Source organism: Polyodon spathula, chromosome 1 (genome assembly GCF_017654505.1).
Source record: "Polyodon spathula isolate WHYD16114869_AA chromosome 1, ASM1765450v1, whole genome shotgun sequence".
Taxonomy (NCBI): Eukaryota; Metazoa; Chordata; class Actinopteri; order Acipenseriformes; family Polyodontidae; genus Polyodon; species Polyodon spathula.
In genome coordinates, this window is record NC_054534.1 from 76,812,383 (window position 1) to 76,829,977 (window position 17,595).

Sequence of the window (17,595 nt, forward strand, 5' to 3'; positions counted from 1 at the left end):
ACTCTGCTGCGCTTTGAATTCACGTTTAAAACACTCTCCTCAAACACAACCATATAAATAAACAGTTTAATACTAATATGTACATATAACATATTTTCTAACTGCTTAAATAAAAAATAAAAAAACAGCTGTATTTTGTTGTTAGCAGTCTATATATTTTCTTCTAAACATGCATAAAACGTGTGCAAATACTGCTAATCTAAATTTGTCTAAACGAGACTAAATATGAATGCCATTCTGTATTTGACTAAACGTGTTAGCACTATTTACTGTTTAGCTAACGAAACAGAAAGCTATTCTGCCTCAGGGTTATTTTTGATATTATGAGCAACAGTACAGTCCAACCACGTGCAGAGAGTTTCAACATGATGGGTAGACCAGTTGGAAAAGGAGATACCAACTTTCAAGAAATATTCAGTTATTTATCAAACGGGAAATACCCAGATGCACTTATAGGGAACATGGAAGAAAGGCAAATTTTTGGACACAATGCCAGTGTTTTTTCATTACAGATGGCCAGCTAATGTACAAACATAAGGTACACAAAAAACGACAAAGGTGAGCCACAAAAGACACATTATCAGCATGTACGTCAATATGTTAGTATTTGTTATAATATTAATTAAACTTTTTTTTGTTGTTCATTTAAAAAGGTTTTATTAAACAAGATAACATATTCAAAACATGTTGTATAACGAAAACATTTGTAATCCCTCAAGAATGATTGTTGTTTTTGGAGCAAAAGAAAACCAATATGCATGAAGGTCAATTTACTATTGATGTGTGTGTGTGTGTGTGTTTCTGGAGGTAGTAGCTTTTTTTCTTTAATGTGTATATAGTTCATTTTGGTATTTTTTGTTATTTTTTATTTCATGTTTGCTTTGTATTTTAACTTTTCGCTTTATCTGAAAAACATTTAGGAAAAATACAATTGTAATACCGTAACTGTAAAAAGCAATTTAAATGCTTTGAACTTAATGTACTTATAGTGTTTTGAGCTTGAGAGTGTTTTGAAAGTACGTAGTGTGTTGTTTTGAACGTAGAAGCAGAGTATTTTTACATGTTTTTGCGTGAGTGTTTTGAGCGTACCTCATCAGCGTTTATTGGCTGTACACACACTGTTGCAGGCGCGGGTGAGAGGCTGAACTAGTGACTAAGAAAATTCTGAAAAAATAATATGCTCAAAAATGTGATGTGTCAAAAACAATGGTTTTACAATGATTCCACAAATGGGGTCCCACCAATTTCTTTGGCGCCAGGCCCACAAAAAGTTAATCTGTCCCTGCTTGTATCTCTTTATACCAAAGATAGCATCCTCATTTGTGATGGACTTGTATGACTGCTGCGTCTAAATAAAGTATTGGAATATTGAATAATATTGTTGATTCATCATTTATTTTGAGAGTGGGTTAAACAATATTTGTGTTGTGCATTGTATCAAGCTGCCTCATCATATGCTCTTCCCTTATGGATATTAACACCCGAGATCCAAACGGACTTAAGTGGAGGATGCACACGAGTTTTGCTCAGACATAACTCAGAAATTTCATGGGCGTATAGATATACACAATTAAACATAGTACTTAGAAGTACTTTACAATAAAGTTGTTTTGACAGTTTAGAAAGCTAGTTGCAAGTGTATTGTGAAGTACTGTACAGTAGCTGTAACCACTTGAATTCACAAGCCCACAATGCAGTTTATCAAAAACTTTTTAGTAATAGTTTTAAACAGAAACTTGGTAAATACATTCTGTGCAATACTTTACAAACACATTTATATCCATGTATGCTTAGCATTATGCAACGTTTTAGGGAAGACTGAGAAAAGTGGGGTTATCTGCAACATCAATCTGATAAGGAAAACAGTACAAACCAAAAAAAAATCTTTGTGGACCATAGTGACTTACGTATTCCCACGTGGCTTTGAGGCACTTGAGTAAGCTAATTAACATTTTCACGGGAAACTTGTGTTTCCATGTGTAAGTGGGTGTTGATTTTACAAGCATTTCCTTGATTCGCATGGTTAAATGAGACTTTCCCGTTAATAGTGCGATCGTTTTTGTTTTTGCATTTCTCCACAAGCTTTCCCTACTAACAAGCTCGCACATTACCAATTCATGTGAGACAAACCACTCGTGTAAACTGGCCAAGTAATAGCAGGGATCTCGATTAACTGTCCATTCAGAGAAGACAGATATAATTGCAGGGCATGGCGTTGTGGAAGCTCGCTGATGCGTCTCTTCCCAAATTGAGCATGGATGAGAGGAGGTGTTAATGTTCGAGAGCCGTCACATTTAAAGCGAGTTTTTTCTGCAGCATTTTACTTAAAATAATGTTTTCTCTCAGTTATATCCTTCTACAAACACCATTGTGCCGTCAAGCTAACGTGCTCAACAAAACTGATAATGTGAAGAAGTGTTTTGTTTTTTACTTTTGAATCCCCAGGTCTGGAATTTTGTGGTAGGCTATTGAAATACACAGAGAATGGGTGATGATTTGTTAAAAATTGTATTAACCAGCAATCCAGACTCCTACTTAAACATTCATAAAACTATTGTGTCTGACACTGCCATTATGCAGTACTGCTTGTGAGCGTGGGTTTTCACATGTCAACATTTAAAAAAAACTAATATTGATCCCGCATATCAGCCTTATGCCTTTCTGCCCTGATGCATATTCATATGTGTGAGATGACCACTGAAACCTTTGATCCTGAAGCCAGCATCCTTGACAGGGGTGAAAATCTTTTTGCAAATTGGTGCTAAACTGTTTTGAAAGTTTAGCACCAGAGCCTACTGGTGCTAAATTATTAAATACCGACCTAATCAACTAGCCCCCCTTATGACTTCTCACACGACAGGAACCTGCTCTCCTGTGTATGTGGATGAGCGTGGTGGGTCATTTGAGTAGTCCTTCATCTATGGTTGCTGAGGAATACAAATAATAACAATAAATGAAACAAGTCTACTGGCGCCAGAACGTATTATCGCTTGTGCTATATGAGTTACCTGGCGCTAGAATCTAGCTCCAAATTTACACCCCTGATCCTTGCCATCTCAATTCTTTAAAGGGTAAGAGGAGGAGGTGCAGCTAGACAGCGACTTGGATGATGACTCCTAATTCTGGGGAGTACCAAACCATTTCTGCTGGTACTCACGTGAGAATTGATAAGTTATGTGAATCCCTGGATATGATGCACTACACAGCACTGTCATGCATAGTTTAGCCCCACCAGTAAAGAAAGTTTAAGAAACAAACAAACAAAAAATAATTTCTTAGAGAAAGAACAACTTGATATTGGCAAGAGTACTTTACACAAAAAAGTAGCAACACGATCCAGTTCAAAAGTAAATATCATGTTCAAAAAGAATTCCCTCCATTGACCTAATGGTGTTTTAGTTATTTAACATTCCGTATTGTGCTGTGCTTCTGAAGGTATAGACAAAAAATATATTGTTTTAAAGTTTTCTGTTTCTTGCCTTAACAGATTAATCAGAAAGATTAATCAATTAAAGAGTTGATCGAAGATTCATTTTAAATTTTTTTTTTTTTTTTTTTTTACAATTTAGTCCTGCTTTCAAAGTACCTACTGGGTAGAGAGAGAAATGCATGCTGCTTTTTAGGGAAGTGTTGGTTTAAAGAGCACGCTCCCTCTCCCCTGAAGTGGTAGGACACTGTTGTTTTAAGCTTGTATAAAAAGTGATTAAAGTTGTGTAAAAATCATAATTGTTGTCTTGTTTTGTACAAGGATTGCTGATAATGTGCTACAGATGTACATGTGCATTTGGAATTGGAATGTTTATCTACATTGATTTAAATGATTGCCAAACATGTGCCTGCAAAGCTACCTGTGTGCATTGTAACCAGCTGAGGTTAAATCCAGCCTGGCGCATTTATGTTGTTTTGTTTCCGTGTTTGTACACTGCTAATAATTTTGCTGTTTGGGGGTTACCCCAGAGTGGTTAAACAGTACACGTGTAACTGTTGGGCATGTGTGACTGAGTAAACAGGTCCCTAAATCTGTTTCATTAGGGAAATAGGTAATAATATTTGTTACATTAGTTGATTACTACAGATTAATCAGCTAATGCCCATAATTTAACTGATCAAATTGACACAGGCCTAATTATTTATATATTAGTTATTAGCTGTAGTCAAAAGTTGACATACTCCAATGGAAATTTATAATTTCTGGAAATTTCTCAAAGAATATTAGGAAAATTTGTTTGTTGCAAAAGTTCTGCTTTTGTGGATGAGGAAAAAAATGTCTACAATTATTTATTTATTTATTTTTTGCAAAACTCCAAAAATTGCTAATTCAAAAGTATTCATACCCTGACAAGGACAATGAAATTAATAGCTAGTTGAGGCACATTTAGCAATAATAACCTCTTTTAAACAATTAGAATATTTGTCAATGAGCTTTTGGCATGACTCTTTAGTGTTCATGTGTTCAGTTCTAGTTCATTTAAATTCTGAGGACTTTTCTTGTGCACAGCCTTTTTCAACTCAACTTATTTTATTACTATAATTTTTTTGAGCACTGGATGTAGAAGCAGCTGTCTTGTTTGTTTATGTCCGGGTTATGATGGTGAAGGGACTATGCGTATTACTCAGGTCCACCTCTGTCTTGTTTTCCGGCTTCTCTGGGCCTCTCTCGGCCATTGAAAGCTTTTCTCTGCTTTTTCCGTCGAAAAAATGAGTAGAGACCTGTGACCGACGCCTTTTTGATGTCCCGGAAATTAAAAAATGTAATTTTGGACCTGGTCCAACATAGGAACGCAAAAGGTTAACATTCTCACAATTCTTCTACTTGTTCTTGGTAAAAGAACCTTCTTCCAGACTGAGGGAGCATTGTGACAGTGCCATGAGTCTTATACTTCTTGATAATAGAAACAATAGTTGAAATTGGGCTACTCTGATGCTTGCCAATCTTCAGATAACCCTTTTATGCTCTCTTAAGAATGTTCACCTGCAATCCAGCATTTTATAGACTTTTCTAGAATTAAGTTCTGCATTATTGTATTGACATTTCTAACACCTTGTAGACAATACTGCCATAGCATCAATGGGTATGAATACTTTTGAATTACTGAAATAATCCTAGACAGCTATTTCTTGTATAACTTTTTTTTTTATCTACAAAAGCAAAATGTTTGCACTTGTTTTCGAGAAATTTCTGGAAAGTATAAATTTCCATTGCGGTATGTAAACTTTTGTTTTATATATATATATATATATACACACACACACACACACACACACACATATACATACAGTGCCTACAGAAAGTCTACACCCCATTGAACTTTTTTCACATTTTGTTGTCAGTGCCTCAGTTTCATGCATTTAAATGAGGATTTTTTTTTCCACTTAAAAAATTATATATTAAAAAAAAAACTGAAAGATCATAATTTAATAAGTCTCCACCTCCCTGAGTTAATATTTGGTGGAAGCACCTTTGACAGCAATTACAGCTGTGAGTCTGTTGGGATAGGCCTCTACCAACATCGCACGCCTAGATTTGGCAATATTTGACCATACTTCTTTTAAAAATGTTCAAGCTCTGTCAAGTTCCTTGGGGAGCATTGATGGACAGCAATCTTCAAGTCATGCCACAAATTTTCGACTGGATTTAGGTCGGGGCTCTGACTGGGCCACTCAAGGACATTTACCTTTTTGTTCCTTAGCCACTCCAGTGTAGCTTTGGCTGTGTGCTTTGGGTCAATGTCATGCTGAAAGGTGAACATCCGTCCCAGTTTCAGCGTTCTTGCAGAGGGCAGGTTTTCCTCAAAGAATTCTCTGTACTTTGCTCCATTCATTTTCCCTTCTATCCTGACAAGTGCCCCACTCCCTGCCAATGAGAAACATCCCCATAACATGATGCTGCCACCACCATGCTTCACAGTAGAGATGGTGTTCTTTGGGTGATGCGCAGTGTTGGGTTTGTGCCAAACACTTTGCATTTAGGCCAAAAAGTTCCATTTTAGTTTCTTCAGACCATAAAACTTTTTGCCAACTGGCTACAGAATCTCCAGAGGTTTTTTTCGCATACTTCAAATGGGATTCAAGGTGGGCTTTCTTGAGTAATGGCTTCCTTCCTGCCACCCTACCATACAGGCCAGATTTGTGGAGTGCTTGGGATATTGTTATCACATGCACATTTTGACTAGTCTTCGCCATAAAAGCCTGTACCTCTTGCAAAGTTGCCATTGGCCTCTTGGTAGCCTCTCTGATCAGTCTCCTTCTTGCTTGGTCATCCAGTTTGGAGGGACGGCCTGATCTAGGCAGGGTCTTGGTGGTGCCATACACCTTCCACTTCCTAATAATTGTCTTGACCGTGCTCCAAGGGATATTCAAGGCCTTTGATATTTTTTTATCCCCATCCCCTGATCTGTGCCTTTCAACAACTTTGTCGTGGAGTTCTTTTGAAAGCGCCTTGATGCTCATGGTTGAGTCTTTGCTTTGAAATGCACTACCCAGCAGTGGGAATCTACAGGAACTGCTGAATTTATCATGAAATCATGTGAATCACTACAATTTAACACAGGTGGAGGCCGCTTAACTTGGTGGGTGATTTTGAAGGCAATTGGTTACACCTGAGTTAATTTAGTATTGCTATTATCCCAACAAAACAGGTAAACTGAATCCACAAAAAAGGTTCTGAAGCCCTAATATTCCCAGCTAAAGCAACTGTAGCATTTTACTTCAATCACAAAATCTTTACAACATCACCATACAAAAGCATGCTTGGTTACAAAAATCAAATGTATTGCACACAAGCTGAAAAAAAAAGGCAAAAATATATATCCACCTGAAATGTGTCAAATATTACACCTATACAACAGGATATGGAACTAGTTGACAAATCTCACTTTTGTAAGTACATGAAAATTGTTTGATCCACTAGTTATTAACAGTTAATAAACAATTACCATGCATGTATTATCAAATATGGTTTTACTGCAATAACTGCTTATGTTGCAGTTTGTAATGATCTGTATAATAAAGGGAATTATACGATTTCAAAAGTAAACGGTCAAGAGTTGTCATTAAGCCTATATTTGTATAGGCCATCCTAGAAGATATAAAAGGTTTTTAAAAACCAAATATTAATACACAAAAAAAAAATAATAATAAATGCAGAATACATTTCTTTAACAAATGTCTTTATAATGACTACATTGAGCATCACAAAACTTGGCATAAATAATGAAATCTTTTAGAAACTTTTATTATTTTTTGCTTTATTGTCTTCATTTTGCATGGAACATTTCCTCCTATGAAGTGTAAACAATAAGTACCGATGGAATAAACAACAAATGGTACATGATGAATGTGTTTTAGGGGATGCTTATCCAAGGCTCATGCATGGGAGCAGACTGGACAGCCTCCTGAATGCTTGTGTCCTGTGACTGCAGCAGCAGGGGCACCATTAACCATTATCTGGAACACAAGGGAAAATATTAGTAGAAATGACACTTATATTACTACTTATCATTGATATTACAGAACTTTTGTGCTTCAAATCTTTTTGAGTATAGTGTAAATGCCTAACTCATTGTCATTGCCCTTTGCTGTACATAAGAGTCAAACCTCTGTCTGCAAGCCCGCCTTTGCCCAGTCCATTAAATACTAAACATTAAACTAAGACACTAAACATTAAACTAAGAAACAGTTCTGCTAACTACTTAAAAAGACCTGATGATCAGATGCTGGTAATTTTACCAGTTAAACAGCCGTCCTGGTTAATTTTTGTTGTCAGATATTTCAGACTTGTTAAGCCTCCATTTTTTTTGTACGTGTTTGTAACTAGGCGGTTCTACTGCACTGCAGCTGTATGACAAAATTACACAAACTGGTCAAAAAACTGCAGTACAATGCATAGAGAGCACTGAAAATAAATCCACTGTAAACTAATTTCTGGACTACTTTTACTGACTGTCCGCCCCTGCCACAGCTATGAAATAAAAACTGGAGATTTGTCTTCACCTTATTTCATGGGCACAGTCGGAGAGCCAGAGCGGTGGAAGTGAATGTTCTGCCACTTGCCGTCACGGCGGTGCCACACGCGAGTCTCCTCAGACTGCATGGTCTTTGGCATGCTGCTCCCGTCCATGTACTGGGTCAGGCGGATGTAGGCTATGCAGGCCGCGTCCTCCCCGATCAGGTGCACGTGGGGATTCAGGATGATAGTGTGGATTGGCTTGTTGCTCTTGGACAGAGCTAGAACAGAAACATAGGATTGGTGGGGGAAAGAACGACATGCAGCCATGCATTATGTTTTTGCATTTTATGCTCCCTTAGAGAAATGTATTTATGTTGAGCCAACTCTGTTTTTTCATTGAGTTGCTCAGCTAATTTTTCGGCTTCAGTTTCTGAACAGCAGAAACTATTTTCCAACTCATTTGCTTTTCTATTGTAACAGTACCCAGATATGTGCCTGCTCCCTTACCACCTCAAGTGGCAAATTGAACAACTCATGAATGAAGATCCCCAGTCTGCTTAAAGCAAATAAGGTAATTTACTCTAAAATGTCATTTAATATAGTATACTCAAAAAACCAAAAACTGATCATAAGGGCCTATGTATAATTTCCCAGTTCAAAAAAATTTAAAGAAACAAAAACACTCAAGGCAGGCTTAGGACTTGTTTCTACTGTTCATTCAGTGGATGTTGAGTCCCTAACAGCCCATGGCCCTTAAAAATATATTACATAAAAAATGTGATCATGAACTCTGAAGTTCAGCAATTTAAACCCACCTGACCCAATTATGGACATAATGAGACACAAGAAGATTTAATGCTAAACTCTGACTTTCTCCCAACAAAATTAGGTTAAAATCTGTGGTAATCCTTGAACTCTTCTATAGATGAGTTTAATTTACCATTTTCAAAGTAGAACCTGTGGAAGTCAGTGCCTTCGACCAGGTTGCCTAAGGCTTCAGGCTCAAACGCTGTCAAACCTGGATCACAAATCTTCCTGTATAATGACAAAGGGTGTATCGTCATGTGGAGTAATTGGAGGAGCACCTGTGTAGGCTTTACAGACAGGTGATATTTATATAGAAATATAGAGTTATTTAAAATGGGGGATATATTTCAGTGGTCACTGTATACATGGGGCCTTTCTATAGAGATGGTCACAGGGGTGGAAATAAGACTCATTTTGCAGTTCCACCGCTGTACAGGTAACAATCTCAGGGGACATATTAAACTCACAGTAAACCCAGGAATGGAAGAAAATGCTATGCAATGAGTCTTACTTCCATCCTTTCAATCACAACATATACACTGTCATGAGAAATTGCTACTGTCCTGCCTTTCTCATATAAAGAATACGATTCATATCCCGCTGCTTTGTTATAGACACACTACTCCCAACACAGATTGATCACAATATAAAAAACAGCAGAAATCAGAGTCTTGTTTAGTCATCAGATTCATGCATCTGAGTAGGAGCAATCACAGAAGCACTCCAGATAGCAGAAGCAAACATGATTACTCACGTGTAGGCTTCAAAATCTCCATTGTTGATTGCTTCAATCAGCTGCTCTGTAACCTTAATAATCTCTTGTTTGCGAGCTGGAACACAAAGAATAATCAGATCACATGAGACATCAGTTAGGGTAATGATTGCTGTTTTCCATTTACGGATATAAATCAGATACCAAAAATACAAAACCTGAAGAACTGTGCTAAGGTAGTTTCTATTGCAGCCTGCACAAGTAAGCCACTTAATGATCTCCTTGCTCATCCTATTAATCAAATTACCTTCTTAAGTTTAGCCATGTCTGCCTACAGTATTCCTACTTGTAGGAGGGAAAGGGAAGTTCACTCACAATGCACCAATGTCTTATGTCAATGTATTCATATCTACAGGAGCTTCATTGTATCTTTAGTCTCTGTTGCAACAAAGCTTTAAAGATAAACAAACTTACAAAACTATGCAATATTACTGTTCTTTTGAACAAGGACATTTTGCTTAAGGACCTGACGCCCTTACTGTTCATATATACCACGTTGATAACTTATTCTAAGTCTCATTCACTTTTATTAACACACCCTGCACTATTCCTGATTTAGAAACAGAAGAAGCACCTCAATTTTAAACATTGCACCTTCATTCCCTCTGGTATTTTTCTTTTTTTTTTTTTTTTTTTTTTTACAATTTCTCACCAATACCCAAATGACATATTACTAGTATCAAAATGCATACTGTATGTCAAATATTATGAACAAATATTTTTCATCACAAAACATGTGCCATTGTAGATTTTCCCTTCAACTCAGAACATTAAACTCTGTCGACACTAGAAAAGCAGAATACAGGTCTAGAAGCGGTTACTGCACTCAAAACTGCAGACAGCTCTAATAATACAGGAACGATAACACCACTCAGATTTACTGATATGTATATGTCGATTTTATATGTATTATTCAGTACACTAAAAATATTTAATTGGTTATCTTAGGGTAGTATTTCTGTTACGAGAGTTCCAGTAAATGTTGGTAACTACAAACATTTCTCGCTGAATAAGTTAGTGTTTTTTCCACATAAACAGAACACTTTATTTAGCTGTCAGCAAACCAAGGGTTGTTAGATCATGAACACTTCACCTGTATCTGAGGCCATCTCTTTAGCATTTTATCCCCTCAGCAATCCAAACACATTTGCAGTCACCAGCAGATGTTAAGAAAATGTCAGCAAGTCCTCCTGTTTTTATCCAGACAGAACGGCATCACTAGGCAAGCTGAACACCCTTTTTTGACTGACTGCTTGTGATAAGATAGAGATTGTAAGCGCACGCCAACCACTGTGACGGGTCAATGTCAGGAAGGAATATCATGTGGGCTGGATAATTTTCTCAATGCAAATCTCTTAACGCCATCATTCAAATGTGGGCACCTCTCACAGAAGGCTGTTTGTATAGGAATATCAAGAGTGTTATTCAGAGGACATGCGGCAAGTGGCAAGGAAATTAACTTGGCTTCCCTGTTGAATAAAATGTAAAGTTCCTCAAATGTGGCATGTGTCCTTTACACATCTACACACAACTATTACTATTATTTTGTCATTTAGCAGATGCTTTTATTCAAAGCAACTTTTACAGAGACTTTGGGGTGAACTATGCATCACAACTGCTACTGCAGAGACTTACAATAGGACCTCGGTTTTACGTCTCATCCAAAGGATGGATTTCATTGATATAGGGGGATGTGATAAAACAGATGTGAAATGACCCATTCTGACCCATTATTAACCTCAACCCAGCATTAATTTACGATAACTAACCACTTTGGGTTAAGCTTATTAGTTGCACATAAACTGAAGCTGGACACGGCTGGTTTAGCCAGATTCTTCTTCAGGAAAGGTGTGTGTAAGATTGTGTAACAGTTTCAACACCACCATTGTCTACATATCAGTGGAGACTACAATCTCCAATCTGAACCTTTTTGTTTTCATTTTTACCCTGTTATTTGGATAGACTGCAAAATTAAGGCCTACATAACTTATGACTCAAATATGCACCGCTGCCCAACACAGATTTTACCCTAAAAGTATACAATATTTTTTTGTTAAAAACTGTTAAATTAGAATTTAGGATTACCAAAGAATCTGGGCACCAATTCACAGATGCCCCCATTGTAAAATAGTTAAATCTATAAAGTCGACATTAGTCTTAAGGTCTTTTCAAACCAGCGTCCAGCATAACATTATTTTTTTTAGAACACTGTACTGAAATCTTATGGAGGCTTTCACACCAGACACGTTGAGTAAAGCGGACAGCAGCTGACATAGACGGTGTTATTTCTCTGTGGGTGACCATCATAAAGTTACTTATTTGACTGATGTATTTATGAAAAATACACATCAGTATGAAAAATAATTGTTTTTACTACTGTGTTCAAAATGAAACCACTTATATTGTCCTCAATAATAAGAGACATTTACATTGCAAATGGTTGTTTCTGAGCAGGCTACAGGAATGCCCCCTTTAAAAAAAAAAAAAAAAGCAAAAAGCTTACCACACAGGCAGGCACTTAAGTGTCCAAGAAACAGGTTTTAGAAAGATGTTCACCCAACCAGACTTAATTATTCTGTTGAGCAATGTTTCATTTTGGAGAAAATTTGCATTTATTTCCAACAGACTATTTGGGGTGGGACCAGGGGAAAGGGACCAGGGGAGGTACTCTGCTTGTGCAAAAAAAAAGTTTCAAGTAATAAAGTGTAAGTATTAATTAATCATTATGTTATAAAGGTTGCAACCATGCTTTATTGGTTTCTAAAATAAATTAGCAAGTGCTGTATGCATATGAAGATCACAACCAGGGGTTACAGTAAAATACAGTAACATACTGTAACTTAACAGCGAAAAAGTACTGTATGATTGAGAAAGACTGCTCTACTGTATGGCAAAGATAACACCACTCCAAATGACTGATGTAATGTATAATGTATACTAAATATTTATAACATTTTGCCATTTTTATTATTTCTATAAAATACATAGAACTGCATGAATTAGTTGTCACGAAATAGTACTGCTGTTACAGTACTTGGTGCTGAAAGACATACATATTTTATTCTGTATTTTAAGGAAATGCTATGTACAGTGACATTTTCAGATTGACTGGTGCCTCTGTTGTGAAAGCAACTTGATGGCATCAAAATACATAGGACGCTGACACTGACGCAAGTGTGAAAATACCTTGAGTCACAAAGCTGAATTCATAAAAAATACAACTGCAATAGTTTCAAAATATAACATATTCAAATTTGAACAAACACAGCACTTTGACCCATACACCACAGTTGTACACACCTAAGGTGCATGTTATTACATTTCTTCAGTAATGAAATGCCTGACAACACTGGAGCTTCACTGAAGGGTATATTTTATGTCACATATAGTGGGTAGAAAGAAGCAGACTTGTGCAGTACTTGTGGTCCTTTTGCTAGAAACAAAGCTGCTGTTGTTAGCCTGTAGGTTACTGTAATTTATATGAAACTATAACATGATTATCAAGACTAATGCTCTTACTACAGCATGCAACAACTCATAACGGCAACATACAATAACAAAGCGAACATTTTATTTTTAAAATGTGTGTGGTACAGTACCACTGCACTTTCTTCCTCATTAAAATCCTTGAAACATTATTTGGGGGCAATTATTTTTTCAGGTATACCAAGATATTTTGTACTAACCACTGCAGACATTCTCAGATTCTGATACTCTCAATAACGTGTAATAAATAGTCCTTACAGGTACGTAAAATAACGATTCAGTCCTACATTCTTCATGTGTAAATCTTTTGTATTTCACATGTATTTCTTTCAGTCTAGTTTAATTTTTCAAGCACAGTAGATGCATTATACTGATAGCATATTTTTTGGCACCATATGCTGTGTACTTTTAATTAGTTTCATCAATGTCCCACTGCAAGCCCCCAAAGCATATGTGGAAAATGATAATTTAAGAAAATAGGCAGAATATGCTAAACATGTTAATCCATGAAATTGATTTGGTCTAATTTGAATGAATTTCATGCAGTGAGTCTGCTCTAACTCTTAATCTGATTATGCATATTCGATTGCAATCATTAGCAAGAAAGCAACACATAGTCAGATAAATAATCAAATATTCTACACACACAGTACACTGAAGAATGCCATAAATGCAAAATAATTGAATTGAAATGGAGGTCATGATTGTTCAAAAGTGGCAGCACGAAAAGTTTTATTACTTTAACCCCCAAACGACCCCCTATTAACTTGAAAATTACAGAAACAGAGAAATTACAGACAATCACCATGATAATTAATGTTAGTTATTGCCCAAATAATATAAACGTGTCACCAAAGTGGATACTGTAATTATTCAGACAGCAAGAAACATGCACATTTGATCAGGCCTAATACAAATGTGGCAGGTGCTACTTATTGCCTTACAAATGCCTTACAGATGTGTCTGAATGCCCATGTTATCTTTGCTGGACTAATTAGTCAATACCTTTGCATGCAGATTTTTTTTTTTTAAGTCTAAAAGGGAAACTAGGCCTTGTGTTAACATTTCAGATACAAAACAGATACCTCTCTTAGCACAGCACAGGATATCCAGACCTCCCTCCCCTTTAGCAGGCTCAGCAAATGTATTTTCTGAAATTTCAATGGGATGGTATTTTCAAGTGTCTCACAACCCCCACTTCCACCACAAGATGCCCGAGCAACACCTGAGCACATTTAGATAACCTTGATACTTCTACGTATGGCTCAGCAAGCTGTGGGGTTGTATCCCATTAAATAAATAAGGCCAGGTCAAGGATAGGTCATTGTTGGTTCTATTCAGAAAGGTCTTGCTGTGTACATCTGAAAGTTACTATAACACACAGTCTACTGTGCCTGGAAGACCCTGAGCTGTATACTGTATACCGCACATATATACCAGTAAGTGTGTACAAGAGCCTATGCATCAGAACTTGGATAAGGACCCTCCACTATATCCCTGATAATAGAGAATGCATCCCCAGCAGAAATACAGAAAAGCAAACAAGAGAGCTCCCCTTTTTAAATGTGCTGTTTTTTTTCTGTTCTGGTACAACAGCATTAGATTTTTTTCACCACAGAACTATTTAAAAATGATTTTAAACACATGTGGAGCAGTGCACTTGAATAAAACACCAGAAAGTGATATTCATATGTTTTTTTGAATGTTTTATATATATATATATAATTAATTTTCAATTGAAATACAAATAATTAAGACAAGGCACCAGCATTAGTGAATGTGGATACCTGAATGGGAGGCTCTCTCCCTGCACTTACACTGAACTGAGGAGTTTGTTGACTGGATGGGCTCAGACTCATGCAACAGGCTCTTTGAATTTGTATTTTCTGTGCACTTGGCAGCTGAATTGATGGAAAGAAACACAACAAATGAACAAACAAAGGTGAAGAAGTACAGCATGACCAGCACCTTCATGAGGCAGTAGCAGCAGTGCGACCACTGGGACTGAGCGAGGATGCGGACCAGCAGGATGAAGCAGTGGAAGAGGAGAAGGATGAGTGAATACAACTTAACCGCTTATATTCTATGGTCAAAGCTGTGAGGAGGAGGAGGAGGAGGAGGAGGAGGAGGAGGAGGAGGATGGAGGGTGTGCAGATGTGTGGGCATAGAAAGAAAAAGAAAGAGGCCAGAAAATGAAAAATGAGTTAAAAAATTAAAGTAAATAAACAGCAATTAACATTGCTGCATGCTGAGACAAAAGAAAAGTGAATCAGAAATAAATTAAATGTAAGCTTGTCTGTTCAGATGCTGATGGGAGACTTCCTTTCCCTAACTTCAATGAGGTTGTCTCAGATACGTAGTTTTAACTTAGAAATAGGGATGCTTCATTATTATGTTTGCTCCCACTCAGGCCCTGCATAGGTGGCTACCTATGGCAGCAAACAATGGTGGCGCAAAAAACCCAGCTCCTCAATTAGTGTGAAAAGCAAAAATCCTTGGCATACTGTATTTACAGACAATACCGTAGCCCAACTACAGAATTAGTAAGACCCATACGGAGCTGTGCGGATGAAAAATAACAGAAGGAGGTTACCGTTTTACAGAGGGAGTTTAGCTGTAATTAGTGGTATTTTACAGTTTTTTTTTGTTTTGCAAAGCCAAGAGTTTGTAATTATTACTGGCCATGTGCTATCACTAGTGTTTCAGAGCAAAGCGTTGTGTTGAGTGAACTGAATGTTTTTTTTGGTTGCCACTAGTTGGACGTTTGAATAGAAGCATAGCATTGATGTTTTTTGTAGATTAATGTTTTGAAAATTCTAAATGGCTTGTCCGAAGCTAATTGATGGACTTACAGAGACAGAGGCACCAGTGTTACCAAGCAAACAGTGCATACTTTAGTTTCACACAAATGCCTTCTTAAAACTGAAACCAAACAAGTGTAGTACAGTGTATAGAAACAACACAAGAATAGCAAACTTAGTGAAAGCACAAAAACCTATAGGCAAAATACAAAGATATTCATTTTTCATTGTGTTTTGGTTTTTACAAGTATAATACAATAAACTACTTAGCTTTGAAATACAAACAGTAATCTCTGTTACAACAGAGTGAAACACAATCTTTGTGTGTACAGAGGTACATTCTTCAACAAGAAACTGATATTGTACTAGCCTATTGCCTGAATACAAATATCCTGTTCTGTTTGTCTACAAAATAAACATAGGATTTAACTACTAAACAGGGAATGATTGTATGGTGACAAATATTGTTTATTCTCCCTTGTGAAACTGTATGTGAAGGAAGTGTATTTTTTATTGATTACCCCAGCCTTTAAGAAGCACTAAATTTGACAAAACAGCAGTGAGTGAATGCAAAATAAGCCTACAACCTACATACAACCTCCTATTGTGCCTGAATAGTTGTATTACCACATATTGGTGCTGCATTGTAGTGTCATTATACAGTATATTCAGATGTCTGCCCCTTCAGCTCATTCAAAACTCTGTTACTCTTGTTTTCGCACCCTCCACTGGCTACCTATCTCTGCCCCGCATTAAATTCAAGGCCCTTGTTCTTGTCTACTGCTCTCTTCACCACACCACCCCCACCAACCTCTCGTCTCCCTACACTCTCTCTAGCCCTCTCAGCTTCTCCTCTACTGGCCGACTGGTGATGCCTTCTCTCCACTCTCCCGTGCCTGCTCCTTCTCTTCCCTAGTCCCTCAGTGGTGGAACCAGTTACCGGTGAACCTCAGGACTGCTCTCTCTCTCACTGCCTTCCACCACCTCCTCAAGACCCACCGGTTTAGACTGTACTTCTAGATCTCTTGCTCTGCCCCTTGTACTATGCACTGGGCTTCCCTGATCTACACACCATGTTACTGGATCCTCAGCTAATGCACTAACCTTGAAATATTGCACTACTGTTATGTGATTGTTGATATTAAATGGTAATCCTAAATTGCTACATTCTTGTTCATATTGTATTTTATGCACCTTGTATTTCCCTGTAACACCTGTAAGTCACTTGGATAAAGGCGTCTACCGAATAATAATAATAATAATAATAATAATAATAATAATAATAATAATAATAATAATAATAATAATATCAGCCCTAATTTCCATGATTAGAACAAAATATACCAGGCCACTATGCTCTTAACCATTATTGATCAATTAAACCAATGATCATGCACTGAAACATGTTTATCAAATCCATTTAATAAAAGAGCTTGGACGGCAGGCAGAAGAAAAAAAAACAATAGCATGCAGCAAGCAAAGAGCAGTAGTCTATTGGTAAAAAAATAGATTTTATCAGGAACCATATAACTACAGTACTGGAACCAGTGTCACTTTTTAGAAGAATGCTACAAGCAGCTGAAGAGTGTAATGCAGCAAGAGGGTTAACTAAATCTGAACAGAACATAAAATGCAATATGACAAAATAAATACATTAATGAAGAAGTGATGAAGTCAAGTATTAACGAAAGCAAAATAAAATCATTACAAGAAGCATTAAATCAAGAGCAGAGCCAACTTAAATCCTCACTGACTTCTCCCTGAACTTGTGATTTGGAATG

The 17,595-nt window shown here is 37.0% G+C and overlaps 1 protein-coding gene across 18 annotated transcripts in view; it reads right to left on the reverse strand.

Moving 5' to 3' along the window:
* Positions 1-7,235: 7,235 nt before the first annotated feature.
* LOC121322582 (calcium/calmodulin-dependent protein kinase type II subunit delta) overlaps positions 7,236-17,595 on the reverse strand; it is a 116,104-nt gene continuing 105,744 nt past the window's right edge. For 10 of the 18 annotated variants that reach the window (XM_041262767.1, XM_041262758.1, XM_041262775.1 and 7 more), the window contains 4 exons: positions 9,510-9,585; positions 8,889-8,983; positions 7,993-8,226; positions 7,236-7,446 (listed from right to left, as the gene is read on the reverse strand). In XM_041262767.1, the coding sequence (XP_041118701.1) occupies positions 7,994-8,226; positions 8,889-8,983; positions 9,510-9,585 (404 nt within the window). In that variant the 3' untranslated portion in view covers positions 7,236-7,446; position 7,993. Of the gene's footprint in view, positions 7,447-7,992; positions 8,227-8,888; positions 8,984-9,509; positions 9,586-14,830; positions 14,915-17,595 lie in introns of all 18 variants that reach the window. The other 8 variants (XM_041262732.1, XM_041262740.1, XM_041262713.1 and 5 more) reach the window with 1 other exon arrangement.